General features: G+C 34.8%; 1 protein-coding gene across 6 annotated transcripts in view; it reads right to left on the bottom strand.

Annotated features, from left to right (window-relative positions):
- Positions 1 to 6,595: 6,595 nt before the first annotated feature.
- The window catches only part of LOC128558976 (uncharacterized), a 36,800-nt gene continuing 24,926 nt past the window's right edge, over positions 6,596 to 18,469 (bottom strand). For 5 of the 6 annotated variants that reach the window (XM_053549542.1, XM_053549541.1, XM_053549544.1 and 2 more), the window contains 2 exons: positions 13,550 to 13,619; positions 6,596 to 6,858 (listed from right to left, as the gene is read on the bottom strand). In XM_053549542.1, the coding sequence (XP_053405517.1) occupies positions 6,596 to 6,858; positions 13,550 to 13,619 (333 nt within the window). Of the gene's footprint in view, positions 6,859 to 13,549; positions 13,620 to 15,592; positions 18,364 to 18,469 lie in introns of those variants that run through there. The other variant, XR_008371995.1, reaches the window with a different exon arrangement.

The following is an 18,469-nucleotide window of genomic DNA, read 5'->3' on the forward strand; positions in this document are numbered from 1 at the left end:
AAACTTCCTTTTACCATTGTATTGCATGTATTGCATGCTTGTATCTGTATGAAGAATCAAAGTTAATAAGCAGGTTTGTTTGTTGTTGTTTTTAAATCATGAGCCGCGCCATGAGAAAACCAGTCTGGTCAGGATCCATGCTGTTCGCTAGCAGTTTCTCTTATTCCAATATAGGCTTTGAAAGCGAAAAGCATGGATCTCGACCAGACTGCGTGGATGCACAGGCTGATCTAGATCAAAGCTGGTTGCAAACGCACTGTGTTGATTTTCTCATGGCGCGGCACATTTGATCTTAAAACTTGTGCACACTGTATAATTCTTAAGTATGGGGTTTTGGTTAAATATAGAATACATTTCATATGAACTACAGGACCTAATTGCTATCATGAGACTCTATTGATATGTCCCAGTCGTGAAACATCGCATATTTCCGTATTCTCCGTAAAGGCCGAGGCAGCAGGATTGGTAGGCTAGCCACTAGACCGATAACAAAGACTTTTTCACAGAATTTCAACTTTTGTAATTTTTCCTTTATTCTAATTATGTAACAATTACAAAAGCCAGTCTATTGTAGAGGTATTTTCTCGCAAAATTGATTATAACGGACATAGAGTATAGAATGGCCATATTCACATTTAAAAAAAAAAAAATACTTTATCACAGTCTAATGGCTAGTCTACAGCCTTGGTATAATTTAAAAAAAATCATAAATGCCCTTTTAAGATTTCTTTTATCTTATTGTTTTGGGCGAATGTCAGTTTTATATTTGGTCAGTAATTACCCCTATTGATAGAGAATAACAGGTTACTGTCTTTTGAGAAAGGGTTTCTCAGACGAGGCTAGATATGGTCCTGGAAGGAGCGAGGCTTGCCGTTATTCTATTTATCATGCCATAATTTATTAATTTTTATCCTACCATTATGCGAAATAAAGTGCAAAAATAGGAGTGGACCAGATTTTGCTGTTTTGCCGGACTTCTTTTTTATTTTATTTTTTTGTTCAAAATGACGCCATCTTGTTTTTTAGAATAACTGCTAGAAGACATTTGCGCCAATATTTTTATAAATGCGCTCTTAATAGGTATGTGAGACCATGTCAATAATGTATAGCGTATGCCTACCATATTTGCAATTACCACAAAAATGTTTATATAACGGAAACGCTCGTAGAAACGGAAAATGACTCATGCAAAGGGTTTGTTCAGGATTTTAGCTCTCCGTATTTATATCATGGAATATTGCATCTGGAATGAACTTCCATGGAATAAAATCAACGGTAGATGAAACGGTACTGCCTATTTTTTCTGCCAAGCGGCGTTATGGCGTGTGTATTTAATTCACTTCAAACGTTTGCTTGGTCAGAATGGGTGTCCGTCTAGCAACTGAATTTCGGATAAAATTTAACTTGGGAACAAACTGAAATTATTCTTTCGTGTTCAGCAAAACAGAGATGTGGTTACAATTTGTTGTTTCTTCTGCTTTTTTTTATATATATATTTTTGGATTTTAAAGACCTACTTCAGTGTCGTATGAGGGCGTAATAATTTTTAAATGCAAAATGGACACAATTTGATGCCCTTGGATTTAATCATAGGTTTAAACAGTGCAAAGTGTTCTCAAGTCACTGACCTGAGAAAGCCTGCTTTTCTCAGACAGGCTTTATCAGGCAGTTGCTATAGTAATGGCATGATAAATTTGGGGGTCAGAAGGTTAAATTTCAAGGCCACAGTAACGTCGAGATTATATGTGCATGTGTTTCAGTCCGATGCAGGGTGAATTGACTGAATATCAGCACTTGCTTATACACTTATATATGTCTAAAACAATAGCGGTCATCTACAGTCGAAAGGTATGCATCATTTGAAGTTGGACCAGTGTAGAACACAGCGGTATTTAGTTATTGTGCGTAGTGTTTAGGCCTTGACCTTTGACCTACTGACCCCAAAACAATAGCCGTCAACTACTGACCACATGTTATCAACTTACTAAGTCTCTAGATACTATTCGGAAACCAAACTAATCGACTGACGGATGAACAGACAAACAGACAGACGATGAGCAAGTCAATATACGCCCTCTTTTAAAGGAAGACATAAAAGTTTTTCTTTCGACCAGCTCAGTCAGAAAGTGTTTCAGACTACAAAACTATAATGCCGTGAGTTCGATCCCTTGATAGGTCATTTGTTCTCAATATCGACTTGACCACAGACATTTTATGAAAATCGCACGAAATGGTCCATTGGATAGGGATGTTCACAGATACTAATGGGAGTACTTTTTTTGCTCTTAGTCCTGCAAGGAAACCCTGTATGGTAGAAGTAGCTTTCTAAAGGGAAACAAAACAAAGCAATATGAAAACAAACTAGAACAATTTCTGTTCACTGTAACTTTATTCAAATGCTAAAAAAAATGTTATCTCATAATTGTCTTTATTACAACTATTTTAATGATCGGCAGTTTAAACCAAAGAACTAGTATAAGATAATTTACAAACTTGTCTTTGAAGACTTAAAAAACAGTATTTTTTTTACGTCACAATTGTGTTGTATATATATAATCATACTTATTGATCACTGATGACTAAATTATGTGGATATATATTGTCTTCATATCTAAGTACAGTTCTGAACAGAATATATGTTTTGTATCTTGATCACATAGTATCATATAATTTATGTACACATTTTTCAGATTAAACGTGTAATTACGCGTTTTTCTTCGTAAAATAAATGAGCTGTTACTTTTCTTTCTAAGTAAACAATTTCATTTAGAGCTAAAGAAATTTGCATGTCAATGTATTATTATGAAATAATCTCAATCTTCTTGTGGTTTATCGTTCAATATACCACGGTTCTGTGTTCAGATGTGCTGGAATTGGTTACTATGCAATCATCTGCACTATAATACTCATTTAAATTTTATATTACAATTAAGTTAAGCAGGATTTCATTTTTTACGAGGTTATGATTGACTAAACGACTAATTAGATTATGTTAGAATGAATCATCTTAAGTATGACGTCACATTTATTATAAACACGTTTGATTTGAAAAATAAAATGATATTACCATTTCACAAAATACATATAAAATATACTAAATAATATCCTCTGAACCATGTTCTGGTCAACATTTTGATATGAACATGAACTGAAAGGGTAAAACATATGTTTAAAGAATTCAAATTCATCAGATTCATTGCGAAAGACTCATCCGGTATTCAAATCACGGCAAATATATGTCGCATCCTTCGTTCGAATCAAAGGAAACATAGCCTTATCCGGCATTCAAATCATGGCGAATATACGCCTCATCCAGCATTCAAATCACGGCTAACATACGCCTCATTCAGCATTCAAATCATGTCGAATATACGCCTCAGTCAGCATTCAAATCAAGGCGAACATTCGACTCATCCGGTATTCAAATCTACCACCTCCTGCCAGCTAGTCTTGTCATAATTGTGAATGAGACGTATGTTCCTCGTAATTCGAATCCCGTGTGAAGGTATATGTTGGCCAAGATATATGACTATTGATCCTTAAATGTCTTACATATATCAACGCGAGAAAAAAGGGACAAAGCTACTGAAAATAGATAAACAGCCATGATAAATATTTTGTGTGTAACAAAACATAAAAATTGAAAAGTTTTGAGAAAATCCAAATTTCTATAGATTTATTACTTTATGAAATACATTGTCTCATAGTAAATGTTTCAAAGTCGCGTTAAAGACTACCTGAGAATATAAACCACCTGGTTAAAAAAAATCAAATAAATCTGAAAGCAACATTTGTGGTATATTTTTACCTGTTAAAAAGCCACCCGCAAGTAAAAACCACTATTCATCGTGTCTAAGTATGACCTTTTTATAAAGTTTGACCGTAGATCTTCTGTACAACTTAGACATGATTTCCTTGTTACATCCATATGTAGAGTTAAAGAATGTTTTTTAAATAACACTGGTATATTTCAGTAATAAACTGGGGGAAAACACGTGATTACATAGTATATCAAAACATAAAAATAATTTCCATGATCCCATGGTAATCATTTCCTTCTACTTCTACATTTAAAACAAATATTTCACTAGAAACTGGTAATATATGTATATCTGCTACATCGACACACACTTCAGTACAATGTAAGAAAGTCATCAGTATCATAACAGTAATGATTTACCGTTGAATAATACTTTTTGTTGAAAAACAAGTTATGTCCTTATCTTCCACATTGAACAACGCCTCATGCATTCTAACATACTGCCATGCAGCTGCTATTTCTACTCCTCCTCTTCCTCCTTCAATCATGAAGGCTACATCAGGGTTACATTCCTCTCCATCTCGTGTTATACAAATGTACAATGTTCTCACCTCTACTGGTAGCGGTATTAGAGGAAGACTATTAACAAACTGTCGCCATGTTGTCAAGCTCATTTTGACAAAGGCAAGTAGAATGGTCTTCATACTCTTCATCTCAGAGGGAAATTTTATTATATTGTCAGTAAGTGTAAACGAGCATAAAGAAAGTGTACGGAGCTGGTGCAGTGATTGTAACAATGAGACCAATTTGTCTGTTACAGTATGGTATGAAGAATTTTTGTTTGGACTATCATCATATTGAAAACAAAGGTTTGTCAATTTGTTAGCTGTACTAAGATTATCAAATACTTTCACATAATTTGTACTGTTCAATGAATTGCATGCAAATGTTTCTAAGTTTGAAGTGTGAAAGCGTGTCACAGTGACAGAGTTACCGAACTTCAGGTACTGTAGTTGGTGATGCTTGGATAAATCTACTTCCTGCGGCTCACTGGCAAGACTCGGCTCACTGCTTGTATTACTCTCACGGCCTAAATTGCGCTCACAGGTGTAGGGTGTAATCGCTATCTGTTCAAGCTGACTACTGCTATATGATAGGAAAGTGCATAGTGAGGTAATTTCTTCATGTTGCATACGAACTTGTTTTATCTTTAATGCGACAAGATGACTCATATCAAGCAGACGATTGACTATTGCTCCCATTTTAAGTTCCGCGCCTTTTACATACAGTGATTTCAATGTTGAAGTATTATTTTCAATTGCATCACAGATAGACTTATTATCAGCCTTACTTATATTACATTGAATCCAAATTGCTTCAAGTCGCTGATATTTCAGCAAAGACTTTATTCCTTGTGAACTTCTAAACGAAATGACACTGTCAGGAAAAATGTTAGGAGAAATAATTTCTCTTTCAAAATGATTGTCACCGATACAAATGTCACCTAGGTAAAACATAGACGGTTTACCAGTTTCCTTTATACAGTTAAAAATACATTTTTGGATATCTAATATAAGAGTTGCATGCGTTCTTACTATTGTTCTTCTGTACTCTAGAACACGTTTGTCCTTTGTAACAATATCGTATATAAACTTGGAAATGGATGTAGTGATTTTAGGCTCTAGACCGCATAGCATAATGAATACATTTGCTTGTTCTAATATTTCATCTAAAGTCGCGCACTTGGAGAAAAACGTTTGAAAAAATTCTGAACACGTATCAGACAAATCTGTGTTTTCCGAGTCAGCCGACGATACGATATGAGCGTTGAAATTGATAGCAATATATACTGCTGCCAAATATTCTTGAAATGACTTGTGAACAAATGCAATTACAGACTCTCGACTTCTACTTGCATACAGACTTGGACATTTATCTTCAGACAAGATTCCCAATTTCAAACAATATGATTTTACTTCATCTGATATTTTCAGTCGTTCAAAAATAGAACAGTCAAATGACAAAGACGTTTCTTTCTTGTTATTGAACAATGTTTCATATGCAAGCAGTGACACCTTATAAATGATATAATTATATGATTTGCAGACTTTAGTCTTTTTCAAATAGTCAGGAAGTTCTAGAATTTTTAGATCTTCTGGTTTCTTCACGGTGCTTTTCTGTTCATTCCAATAAAAGAACATGTCAAGCATTTCAGTGTAAAGGGCACATCTAGAGTTTTTTTCAGGAAGTCTTTCGTCAAACCACAGGCATATTAACTGTTGCAGCATGATCGCTGTTTGTTTTAGACTTTCCAACGATTCATTTTCAAGCGCATCCTGACAATCACTTGGGTCTTTGTCTCTCTTAAATGTTTTATTTAATATTGGAACCGTCTTTTCAATGAAATTCTTTACAGATGTTTCACCATCATCATCATCAAACTCTTTAAGGATAATCTTTTGTCGTATCTCATTATCGGTTATTCCTAGCGTTGCAATTTTCCATGGTCGTGACGTAGTTAGGACTGTATAATCTTTTAATGGGTCACTCTTTGCAGGACATTTTATCGAACCTTCTGAACTTGAGTAAGCCCATTCATCTAGACCATCGAGAACAATGAGACAGGTGCTAGACTCGCATTCTAGGAGCATCTCTAAAGCAGGATGTGAATAATCTTTCTTCACCATTTCTTTGATTTTGGCCTTATCTGTATAATAGCGAAGAGGAAGGAAAAACAAATATTCAAATTTCTTCATTTCCTTGATCCCGTTGAAGTTGTCCTCAATACTTTTTCCTTTATCAGAATGTGCCAAACACCAGTAATTTACCAAACTTTTACAAAAAACTGCTTTTACCGGATCCCGCTTCTCCGAGGACGTAGACGGATTTTATAGATTCGTCATCGTTTGTAAAAATATCAGACATTGATAGAACATCAACCTCCTTTTTATCCTCCTTTTTATCTTTTTTTGCAATCGTCATTCGAGGTCTGACATATACATCTTCAAAGTCATTAAGATCACTCTCTTGCTCAAGCGGCATTGCAGACATGCGCAGTACATCTTTTTTGTAAAGCTTTATCAACCTTTTCTGTAAATCTATAACGATAAATCACAACTAGATAGTTAGCATTCAGTAAGGAACCATACGCGTACATTCCAGTGATAATAGTTGTTTACGATATTGCTATGTGCTCAACTATATGCTACAATAGTGTTCAAAACAAAGAATGAGGTAAACATATCTATTATGTTCTGATCATATAGATACATTTGAAAATAAAATAACAGCTGTAAGAAGAGATATCGTACTCGACTATTACGATGATGTTTAGTAAAGTATGGTATTCCTGGGAAAACTAGAGCTATCACTTGAATATGATAACTATATAATACTGCATTGACAGGGGAAACGAGACGTTATTCATGTGGCACGTTTTTGAAGATAAATTCAAGTAGTTAAGAAAATAAACTGAGCTGGTGATGGAGGCGGTGGTTGTGGTTGTGGACAATACCGTACTCAGACCCGTCCACCCCACCCCATCATCATCTTCGTTCTTTCTTGAAGAAAAGGCCAAATCCATCTACACTTTATGTCATGCATGATGCAGGTGATGATGCGGGACAATTTTTTTTAAGTTAAAATGAAATCGTTTGCGAGTAATGGACAATATGTCATGTGCTACAGATAATATTATTTCAAGTTTGAAAGAAATCCATTGTAAAAGTCCAAGTAAAACGCTGGCATACTTCAAAAATGTTTAGTGCCAGCTGTATGGTTTTTGTGTCATATGATGTAAGTGATGATATAGAATAATGATGTTTAGTTTCGATAAAATCCAGTTAGTTATCAATATTACGAGACAAAAAGTGTATCGCAACTTTCTGACAATCTAAATTCAGGTACAATACGGCCTTGTGTCACGTGATACGGGCGATGATAAGGAATAACTCTATTCAGTTGGAAACACATTTAACCAGTAATAATAGCGATAAAGTTTAAGTACAACAAAATTTTAACAAAGCTGTGGACTCGGAAGCAGCCACCAACAATAAATTTTGTCTACTCGAAGTGAAAAGACTAAGAAAGTCAATTCTTTGCCCTTTGTACCATATTGTTTACCTTAAAACTACATGTTAATGTAATCAATACACTTAGTGTTATGTTCCAGCAATATATGACGGACAAATTTGTCCTTTGAGCTCCATTTGTGACACTGACATTTGATCCATCTACCTCTTTTATGAGCTCTGCACATAATCTCATCGCCACCTACCTATGTGTCAAGTTTAAAGTCAATACATTGAATACATTATGCTTTGGACACGAGTAAAGGCGGACAGGCGACAGACAAACAGACAGACACACGCAACATTAAATAATACATCCGTTTTCCGAAACGGGAGTATACGTTTTCCAAAACAGGCGTATAAAAAGGGTGCGAATGTTATAATATATCGTAAAAATTGAATAAAAATATTCTTTGTCATGGATTTTTCATTGATCTAAATTTTTGCTTTAGGTAATACATGTATAATAGTTTTCCTCGAGAAAAACGAAACTTGTGGGAAGATACACGTATTCCCATTTTGTCTGATTGTTCTTGTCCATATTACGGTACTTTCGTTTAACTTTTATGCCTAGAAGTTTACTTTAAAACATGATAAAATAAAGTAATAAACTAAGCAATACTGTATTTGACAGGGAATGGCAAAGAAAAACTCGAGCAATTTAACAAACTTAAAAAACATACATGTTACTAAAACACGCACACACATGTTTTATTAACTGGCCTGGATCCAAGGTTTTCAAAAGAAATCAAGAAAAAAGAATCTATTTAATTATGAATCAATTTTCTGATTTGGTGTATGTGTATCATAGAGATCCGAACTTATTTTTTTAAACAATTAGCTCTGATTCACCCTGTCTACTTATTTATAGTGTATAAGTTACTTGTATAATCAATGATATACATGAATCAAATATGCCATTCTGATTAAGATATGTGTTTGTACATACTTATACTATCATACTATACAATTCAATCATGAAATCAAATAGTGTAAACTAAAGTCTTTAGCTGTAAAAGTGGCTATTTTGCATGCTTTCCACGAACAAAGCCGTGACGAAAATGTAGGTCGTACTAAAGAGATAATCCTACCGTGCAAACTCACGGAAAGCATGCCAATTTTGTTTTTACAAGCTTGGATTTCATTTCTAAAATAGACATGATATTGCGCGTCTGTTAATTTCAACTTTCTTTGCATATCGTGGAAACCATGCTGTGTCTTTTGTTTAGATAAATGTACATATTCTCTCCCCCCCTCTCACCAGCTTTCAATGAGCGCCTAATTCGCAAATTACACTATTTCATAAGAAAATTATTCTTTGAAGTAATTTTTCTCCTTTCGTTGAATGTTTCAATATTCCAAAGATTTCAGTCGGAAATTATGTAATTTATGTTGATTCGTATAGTTTAGGCATAGGAAATAGAGATCAATATAATTGCACCTTTACTAATCCTACCAGGAGTTCTGTATTACAAAAGTGGTTCTATTGTGACATTTTGATGCAAGCAAAACTGTATTATCTGCACTATTATTTACATACTGGTACTTCATTTTATTATTGGCTTGTTAAAAGTTATTTTTTTACCATATGTAAATTGACAAAATCATAGGAACCATGTCTTGAGGGGTAAATCAAACTAAAATGAATAAATCCTAAATAATTTTGTTGTGCAAAAAAGTATGATATTGTGTCAAATACAGTTTTCATTTTCCACTCGATTGTATAATTGCAAGGGAAGTAAACTAATAGATCTCTACTTATAAGTACTAGCCCAAGGCAAGAGTTGTCATTCTTTGTGGATCACAACTTTAAATTAAAAATTAAAACTTCTGTTATTGATATTAACAAAACTATCATAAACTTCACATTTGTGAAATCATTTTTGGTTATTTCAAGGACTTGGAAATCAATTTCTAGACTTTATTTAATGTATTACTATCATTGAAAATTTTAGGGTCTATGTCTATATAGTTCTCATAAACAGTTTGGTAAAAAATCAAAGCTCTGTTCTATTCTGTTCTTTTCATTTTTTTTTCTATTTTTTGGCTAATTAGACAATTATGAACGTTATTATTTCAAAGGACTATATTGAATCATACGCCAGTTGTTGGTATATGCAGTTCCGTAAATTAACACGGTTTAAGTTACATCAGAGTTTTAAGAAATCCACAAGTTTTTTTATTTCTTGATACACTTTGAAGTAATATGGAAGCAAGAAGCCTTTACCCTATTACACTTATAATTATATTATTGTATTGTTTATAAAGTCAATATACCTACATATGTGATAATAAATTGTCATGCTTTGGAAAATATAATTTATTTGCCTCTAAAGTAAATGAAATCGAAAAGTTTCGTGTTTTTCACTATATGTTCAATATAGGCGATGGTGATACTTTAAAACAAAATTGGAAGCAAGAAGATGTTCAGTTAGAATAAATATTTACACATTAAATTGAATAGAAGAAATTGAAGTTTACTGTCATATCTGGTAAAATATTCACAAACCAAAAGACATATTTGAAATTAATCATTGAAAATAAATATCCTATATAATCTATTGCTAAAACTAATATCAGTAGGGAAACCAATATTGATTATCGGATAGTTTTCAAGGGGTACAACCTACTATGACAAGCCAGTCAAATATAATAAAAGCTAGGGATGTGACAAACTTGACTTTGACCTTTGACCTTTGACCTAACGGCCTGATACACGTACTTTAATCTTAAGCAAAAGAATGTTAAAGGGCTAAGGATTATGTGAGGGGTCTCATGTAGGGAATATGAGGAGGATTGAGTTGTACTCCTCTAATGTTGATTTTTTTTTTGCGAGGGAGGGGGTAGTGTGTGGGTTCTTTATCCAAAGTTTGAAGTCAATTCTCCATAAGCAACTGAACATAAAAACCTATAAAATACATCTACTCACTTTATTCAGAAAATGTGTCTGGACCACATGCTACTCACCAAATTATGTTTAATATTTTACAAGCTCCTAACACCACCGTCAGAGTTCTTTTGAATGATGTAAATACAAATACTTTTCTATTTTTAGAGAAACCCTCATAACGAAACAGGTGCATCAACCAGCAGATATATTTTATTCAATAAATGATTTCCATTTACCCGTGTAGGACCACATTCGTAACAGATCGCATATGTAACAGGTGTTACAAATGAGATCGCATATGTAACAGAAATCAAGCACATATGTAACAATTTTTGAGACAAATGTGATCGATGCAGATTTTTGATATGACATCTGATCACATTTGTCACATGTCATTTTCGATCGGAAAAATGAACAAAAAAGTGCATTTTTACATCTGAAACACATGTGTAACATGTTTAAGCTAACTTGTATGAAGTGACAAAGTAAGCTATTGTGATCACATTTTTGAACATCGTCCATCGTCCGACCGTCCGTCCGCTCACATTTTTCTTGTGAATACGATAAAGGCAACATTTATAAACTGATTTTGACATTGCTTGCACAGAACATATATATATATCTATGATATCTCGGTTCCTTTCGAAAACCAGCCATATCATCTTATTCGTCCTGGAGTAATGGCACCTGATATGGCAATAATTACTGATTTTAGCCTTGTGAACGCGATAGCGACCACATTTTTGTTTATTTTCACTAAACTTGCATACATGTCTACAAGATATCGGTTCCTTTCAAAAACAACAGTATTGCACCATTTGACTTAGAGTTACGGCCCCTGAATTGGCAAAAAAAATAATGCTTGTCAACACAATACGGACTATATTTATTATTTGATTTTTATTAAACTTATATAGGATCTCACTGCCTTATAAAACAGCCAAATCGTGCCATTTGTCTTGGAGTTATGGCTGAAATGGCAAAATTTGCTTATTTTAGTCTAGTGAACACAATAGAGACCAAAATTGCATTGAACTTATATATCATTAAGATCTTGTTTTTTTCCTCTATTTGTCTTAGAGTTATGGCCCCTAAAATGGCAAAAATCGCAGATCTGATAATATGTATTGTGTAATATTACTCATGTTAGCGATATTGGACTATGACGGCCTTCTGGTTGATTAGAGGAAAAGGTTAATATCTTGGTACTGGTTTGTTATCTGGCAATAAAACTTGGCAAGAATACCGTCATCATGACTGGTCTATTCATAGTAGCATGGTTCTACATGTATATGTCATTCATATCGGTTTTGGTTTGTAAGATTTCATTTTCACTCAATGCATGAATATATGAATATGTACTATTAAAGGGGAACATGTACACCGCATGCAATCCCTGTTCAACTTTTATAATCGGCAGTTCTCTGGTTGTGTCGCTTCAACAACAAATAAAATGCACTAAAATCAAGATCAAGGCAGTCTCAACTAACAAGGAAAGTCTTGTAAAAGCTTGTTTCCGTAGAACACCGGGTATATATATATTTATGTATACTTCAAAATAGTGCCTAGCTTGGCTATTCGAAGACTGCTCATACTACTGATACTGATGTCGTCACTGCAAGACAGGTTTTTCGTTTCCGTTTTGTTATCTTTGTCCGTTCGCATTGCTTTAAACATCAAAAACAAACTGACGTCAATAGATACATCAAATGAAATATGTCCCATTGAAAACCGTGACGTGAACTTTATTGGGCAATTTATACGAAGGACAACAACCTATATATAACTGCACGAACGCACAAACTTCGCTATTTTACGGCGGGATTATAATAAAAGAAGGCCTATTACCTCGCAGCGGGCTCAGTGGGTTGCGGGTAATTAAAATATAAGGTGTATTTTCTTAAAATATCATAGACATTAGTTCGCAGTTCAAGGCCGGGCCCTCCTAGTCACGAATCCGTCCGTGACATGTTGTATATAATTTGTCTCAAGCCATGGCAACTTCCTGTTTGTCACCCAACTTGAAACTGCTCTGCAGGACGAAAGATATCTGCAAATGAATGTCGCCACCGGGTTTAAACCAGTGACCTGAGCATGTGGGTCCACATTTTAGCTAGTCGGGGTAACAATAGAAGTAGCTGAATTTGTAATCATATTATAGTGGTAGTTGCAGTGGATGCAAAAATGATAGTAAAAATTGAGCCACGTCAAGGGAAAATTGGCATTCGGACATTTTTGTGAATTTTAGGAAAATGTATATTTCGGCTTTTTGTGCATTTGAATTAGGGTCAGGAAATTTCATATTCATGTAGAATTAGCCTTCTTTGAAACAATAGAGAACGGTGGGGGCCCTGATCAGACTGCGCAGATGCGTAGACTGATCTGGACCCACACTGGTCGCAAAGCCATGAAGATTCCCGAAGGTCCATTTTCTCGTGATGCGGCTCAAATAATTTTAAGACGTTACTGACGTCGACGACGACACTAACTTGCGATGGTGCTTATGGCAGTCATTTAATGATGTTGCGATGACAACCAACTGATTGAACATTTGCAGTAAAAAACTCAACATAATACATATGTGTTTCTCATGTCAATCCCCATGTTGGACACACACATTCGTAACACATTTTACCTGTTACGAATGCGATCGCATATGTACGAAATCTGTTACAAATGCGATCTATTACGAATGTGGTACTACAACCCGTGTACCTACATTTATCTACATCATGTATTACGTATCAGTGCTTGTATCAATGCTGGTACATTGTACATGTTACAACAGAACAATGATGTCATATATTAGATAAAATGTCACTATCTTACCTTTTTTCAAATTTTCGTAATTAGATTGTTCCTTATCAGCAGAATTGTCTGTCCCGAGTCTTTTCACTTCCTTTAAAGGAAATGGATAATTGTTAAATCAGTTTTATATGTAATATATGTAAAGTGTGAAATTTAATATCATCACATGTTAATATTATATCATGGTACATGAATAGTTTCTTTATTGTATTGTTTAACTTCATTTTGTATTTGACTACTTTATCAGTATTTAGCAGGAATTAAGTTCCGCGATCACTGACAGTAAAAAAAATACTCTTTATCTCTCCTTCATTTTCTTGTATTTGACTACTTTATCAGCATTTAACAAGAAAATGTACATTGTTTTGTAAAATGGCGACGCTTTTTATGTATAGGCCCATGGCCAACAAAATCCTCGATAATTCTGTAAAGACAAAGGTACATATGCATGGGCCCAAAACGTAGGATAATCAACAAAGTTTCTATACATATGTAATTGCAAAACTTGTTTATGTATAGGCCCAGAACGAATAAAAATCTATAGAGCTACTATAAAAGCTAACCTTTTGAAGTATATGCTCACACAAAAGCAAAATTAACATAACTACGATAGTGTAGTTTTTTAGGTATAAGCCACTGGCACCAGACCAGAAAGAAAATGCCTCTGTACATGTTATACCCTACCCCTAGGTATTCTATAAGAACCATGGTCATGAACGGGAAAATATACTAACCCATTTCAATCGCGCATTTCATACCTAAAACACGCAGTTCGGTAAATGTGTACTATGGATATTAAACAAGTGGTAATTATCTACCATTGTGTACCGGTCACATTTCTTCAATACTTTTTATCTTAGAAAAATAACGCGTAGTTTATAGATTTTTCATCGTTACACAAAAAACTTGCTTGAACTTCCCTGGTGAAGTTCCGGTCTAGATTACAAATTCATTCTAATTGGCTGGTGTGAAAATGTATGTCAGTCGTCATTTTACAACACGTGTATGGTAAAATGTGTATATGCAGCAGAAATGTTCAAAATAAATTAAATACACAGAACGTATGATTTCAAATTCAAAATCATATCCAAGATGAATTTCATTCATCATTTTCGAGTTTTATCGTAAAACTGTGAATACTTTGCATTCTGTTTTTGTTTGTTTACATTTCGCCTAACATGTGCACACTGCCGTGACCTCTAGACCGGATGTTCATTAGGGGAGTTCACGCAAGTTTTTTCTGTAGCGTTGAAGAAAGCATAAATATGTGGAGCTCCTCTGCAATATGGAATATTGAGATAATGTGACTGGTGCACGATGGAAGATAAATTATCGCTTGTTCAATATACTAGGTACCCATTCACCGAACTGCGCGTTTTATATGAGAAATATACGATTGAATTGGATTAGTGCACTTTCCCGTTCATGACCATTGTTCTTATAGAATACCTAGGGGTAGGGTATAACATGTACAGAGGCATTTTCTTTCTGGTCTGGTGCCAGTGGTATAAGCCAAAAACAAAACAAAGTCTATAATTCTTCTCTTAATATATATATATATATATATATGCCCACACGAGTCGACGAAATACTTACAATTTTTCTATAACGATAAAGTGTTTTCTGTATATTCCCACAACAATTTACTAGGATTATAGTTAACCCCATAACACAGCAAAATTTGCAAAACAACTATGACTACGCTTTCTATATGACAGGCTTTAAAAAAAACAAAATCTACAATACCTGTATAATGACCAAGCTTTCTACACTACAAGCTCTCAACAAAGCAAAATCTACAATACCTCTATAATTACTACGCTTTCTATATTACAGGTTTTTAACAAAGCAAACTCAGGGTTTCCACTGGGCAGATTTTTTTTCCACCACTAATTTTTTTAAAAAAAATATTGCGCGCGGCAGAGAGTCAATAATGTCGAAAGATTTAGGTTTTACAACCCTGAAAAAAACACAAGTACAAAATGTCCATTGTCTGTAATGTAGTTCAATTATTGAAACAATTTCATGTACTTCAAAAGTACAAAAAGAATATAAAATCAATCAATCAGTTCAGTATTTTTTATTTTATTTTCTACATTCAACAAAGCTACAAATAACTCAACAATCAGATGCATACACATATACATTGATTTATCATGTTAAGATAAGTAGTCAATCAGAGAGGCTGCACTGTAAACAATCTAAATCATTAATAGGAGACAATTTTAACCAAACAAGTTTATGTTTTAGTTGTCTCTCTTCCACAAAAATGTACAAACAAAGCTCAGTTAGCTCCCTTACAAAATGACCATTACACCAAAGCTTATCATATAGCAAAGAAGGGAAACAAATTCAACAATGAAATATGTATAGACATCAACAAATTTCAAAAAAAATAATCACTACTTCTGGGTAGCTCAGTCCCAAAAACATGGATTCTATCATTTCCATGAAAACATGATTTAGACATTGCATCAAAAAATATATAGACAAATGCAAAGTATGTGAAATATGGCAATTTCATGAATACTTGTACTATCATGTTGATCATGTGATTTTCCAACAGCATTTGGTAAATGGCAGAACATGAAAAAGTTCTAGTAACCACAGATTCTCCTGCTTTTCATGTTCTTCCATTTACCATATGCAGCTGCAAAATCAAATGAATGCTTTGGACCACCATCAATTAGAAGTTTCATCAATAAATACAAAGATCTTGTATCAAGTCTGTTCCTCAGTTTGGTTTTTATCAAGTTCCGTACACTAAACCCTCTCTCACACTCTACACTCGACACAGGGATGCACAACAGTCTGTAAGCTGCATCAGCCACACATTCATACATATCTCTCTTTCTAAGGGCCAACTGACACACACTGTTCACATCATTTGCCACCCCTGCAAAACATTCTATAACCTCACCCCTGAAGCGCATGTACTCCTCTCGAAAATCTTCCTCACCCAAATGCTGACTCACAGTCCTAATACACTCCTCTAAAACCTCACCCTCTCTCACAAAAACAGATGGATCAAATATCCCACAAAAACCTCTCAAAATCTTACTGTCACCCACCTCTGCAAATCTCTCCTCCAAGTTCACCAACACTCTCTCCCCAAACTGCTCACATGCCCTCTCTGCCTCCACTCTCTGCTTCTCACTATCCTTAATTACATGGCCCTTATACTCACTCTCACTAGAGCCATCAACACTCTCTGGAACAGCTGCTTTGAAACACTTGAGCATCATGCCTTGTTTTGACTCAGTCAGCCTCTTGACTTCACCAACAGTGACTTCCAAACATGAAGAGACACTGGTGAAATCAATAGAACTTGACTTGGAAAGTCTTGCACAAGATGCCCAATTGCTTCAAAACATCTGCCAGAAAGTGCGATGTGTAAACAAACTTATATGTGGATATGCTCTTCAGAAGACCCTGAGCCTTAGCTCCCTTATCCTCAGCCAACACACTAATGAGGGAACTATAATTCTCACAAATGGCTCTAATACTGCCCTCAAAACTGAGCCACCTGGTGTGAAACACTTACTTAAAGCGGACACAGTCACTGGATTCTTCCAATATTGCACTTATCTTTTCCAGACGGGACATGTTCTTGGGAGAATTGTCAAAATATTTATAAATACTATTAACAAGTTCCTGGAATTTTAGCAAGTATGACACAGTGTCTGCTGCCTGACCACTGGCAAGGGCCAGACGATGGGCGATACAGTGAGTGCTCAGGAGTGTGGGAACTTCCTGTTTCAGTTGCTGCACTAACCAGCTCTTCTTTCCAGTCATCACAGCTGCACCATCAGTACTTATTCCTATCAAGTTACTCAGATTGAGTTGCTTGTCCTTAAGGTACCCTAAAACAGACAACTTCAATTGGTGTGCAGTAGCACCATCTTTAAGTTTGCACACATCTAGTAGAACACTTTTAGGGGAGAATGATCCAAGAGACTGTTCTAAATATCCCACATATATCAATGTAGTATAGGTAGTTTGTATAACACAACTATTTTGAGGTTTCTTCAATTTATTGGACAGTACCAGTATAGTACGTGTAGAGAAAAACCTACAACATAAAACAGTAAAATCATGAACATAGAAAATACGAATTACAATACAACAATAGCAGAATGTGAAAAATACAGATTTCACAAAATAGATCTCTCGCGGTAAATAAGTTATCATTGCATTTAAAAAGAACAAATACTAAAGAAAATATCTTACCAGAATCGACTAGCAAAGGTACACTTATGACATAGTAAATTGTCCAAAGGTAAGGACATTAAATTACTACAGTATAACAATAGTTCTAGAGTAACTTGCGTTCACTCGGACAATGATTCTCAAGAATGAAGAATAGAGGGCCGTGCAATTGTTAGTTCGCGCCAAAAGTTGTTATTTGTGCATGAAGATAACTGACCAATGAAAACGTCTTCTATCTACAAAACAAGTTCAAATGCACGACTGAACATGATAATACAAACACGGAGTACGATACAATATGATACAACGAAACACAGAGTACAAACATGATACAACGGAATACGGAGTACTGATCATCGATATACGACCTGACTATAAATAAATGACTGTGAATCCATTTATCAGTTTAAATAAAGTGAAACTTGACTTTACTACATCAACATATTCTGATCAACAGATACATCAGTAGACTCATCCACCATGATACTGAACTTTGAGTCCCCTATGTTACTTAAGAATTTATCACAAATTACAGAAACCATGCACTCCTGCATCTCGTGGACACCCGTACTGTGCTCGTAAGTGGTATGTTTGTCGACCTTGGGGGACTTCAGGCTGGAACAACCCTGTCAAAAATAAAACTTACCTATAAACTCTGCTTTTAGAGTTAAAGCGGCCAAACACATTAGCTGATATTTGCAAATATTCTACTGAAAATGTCTCAATGTTTCA

The sequence above is a fragment of the Mercenaria mercenaria genome, chromosome 8 (genome assembly GCF_021730395.1).
Source record: "Mercenaria mercenaria strain notata chromosome 8, MADL_Memer_1, whole genome shotgun sequence".
In the NCBI taxonomy this organism is placed as follows: Eukaryota; Metazoa; Mollusca; class Bivalvia; order Venerida; family Veneridae; genus Mercenaria; species Mercenaria mercenaria.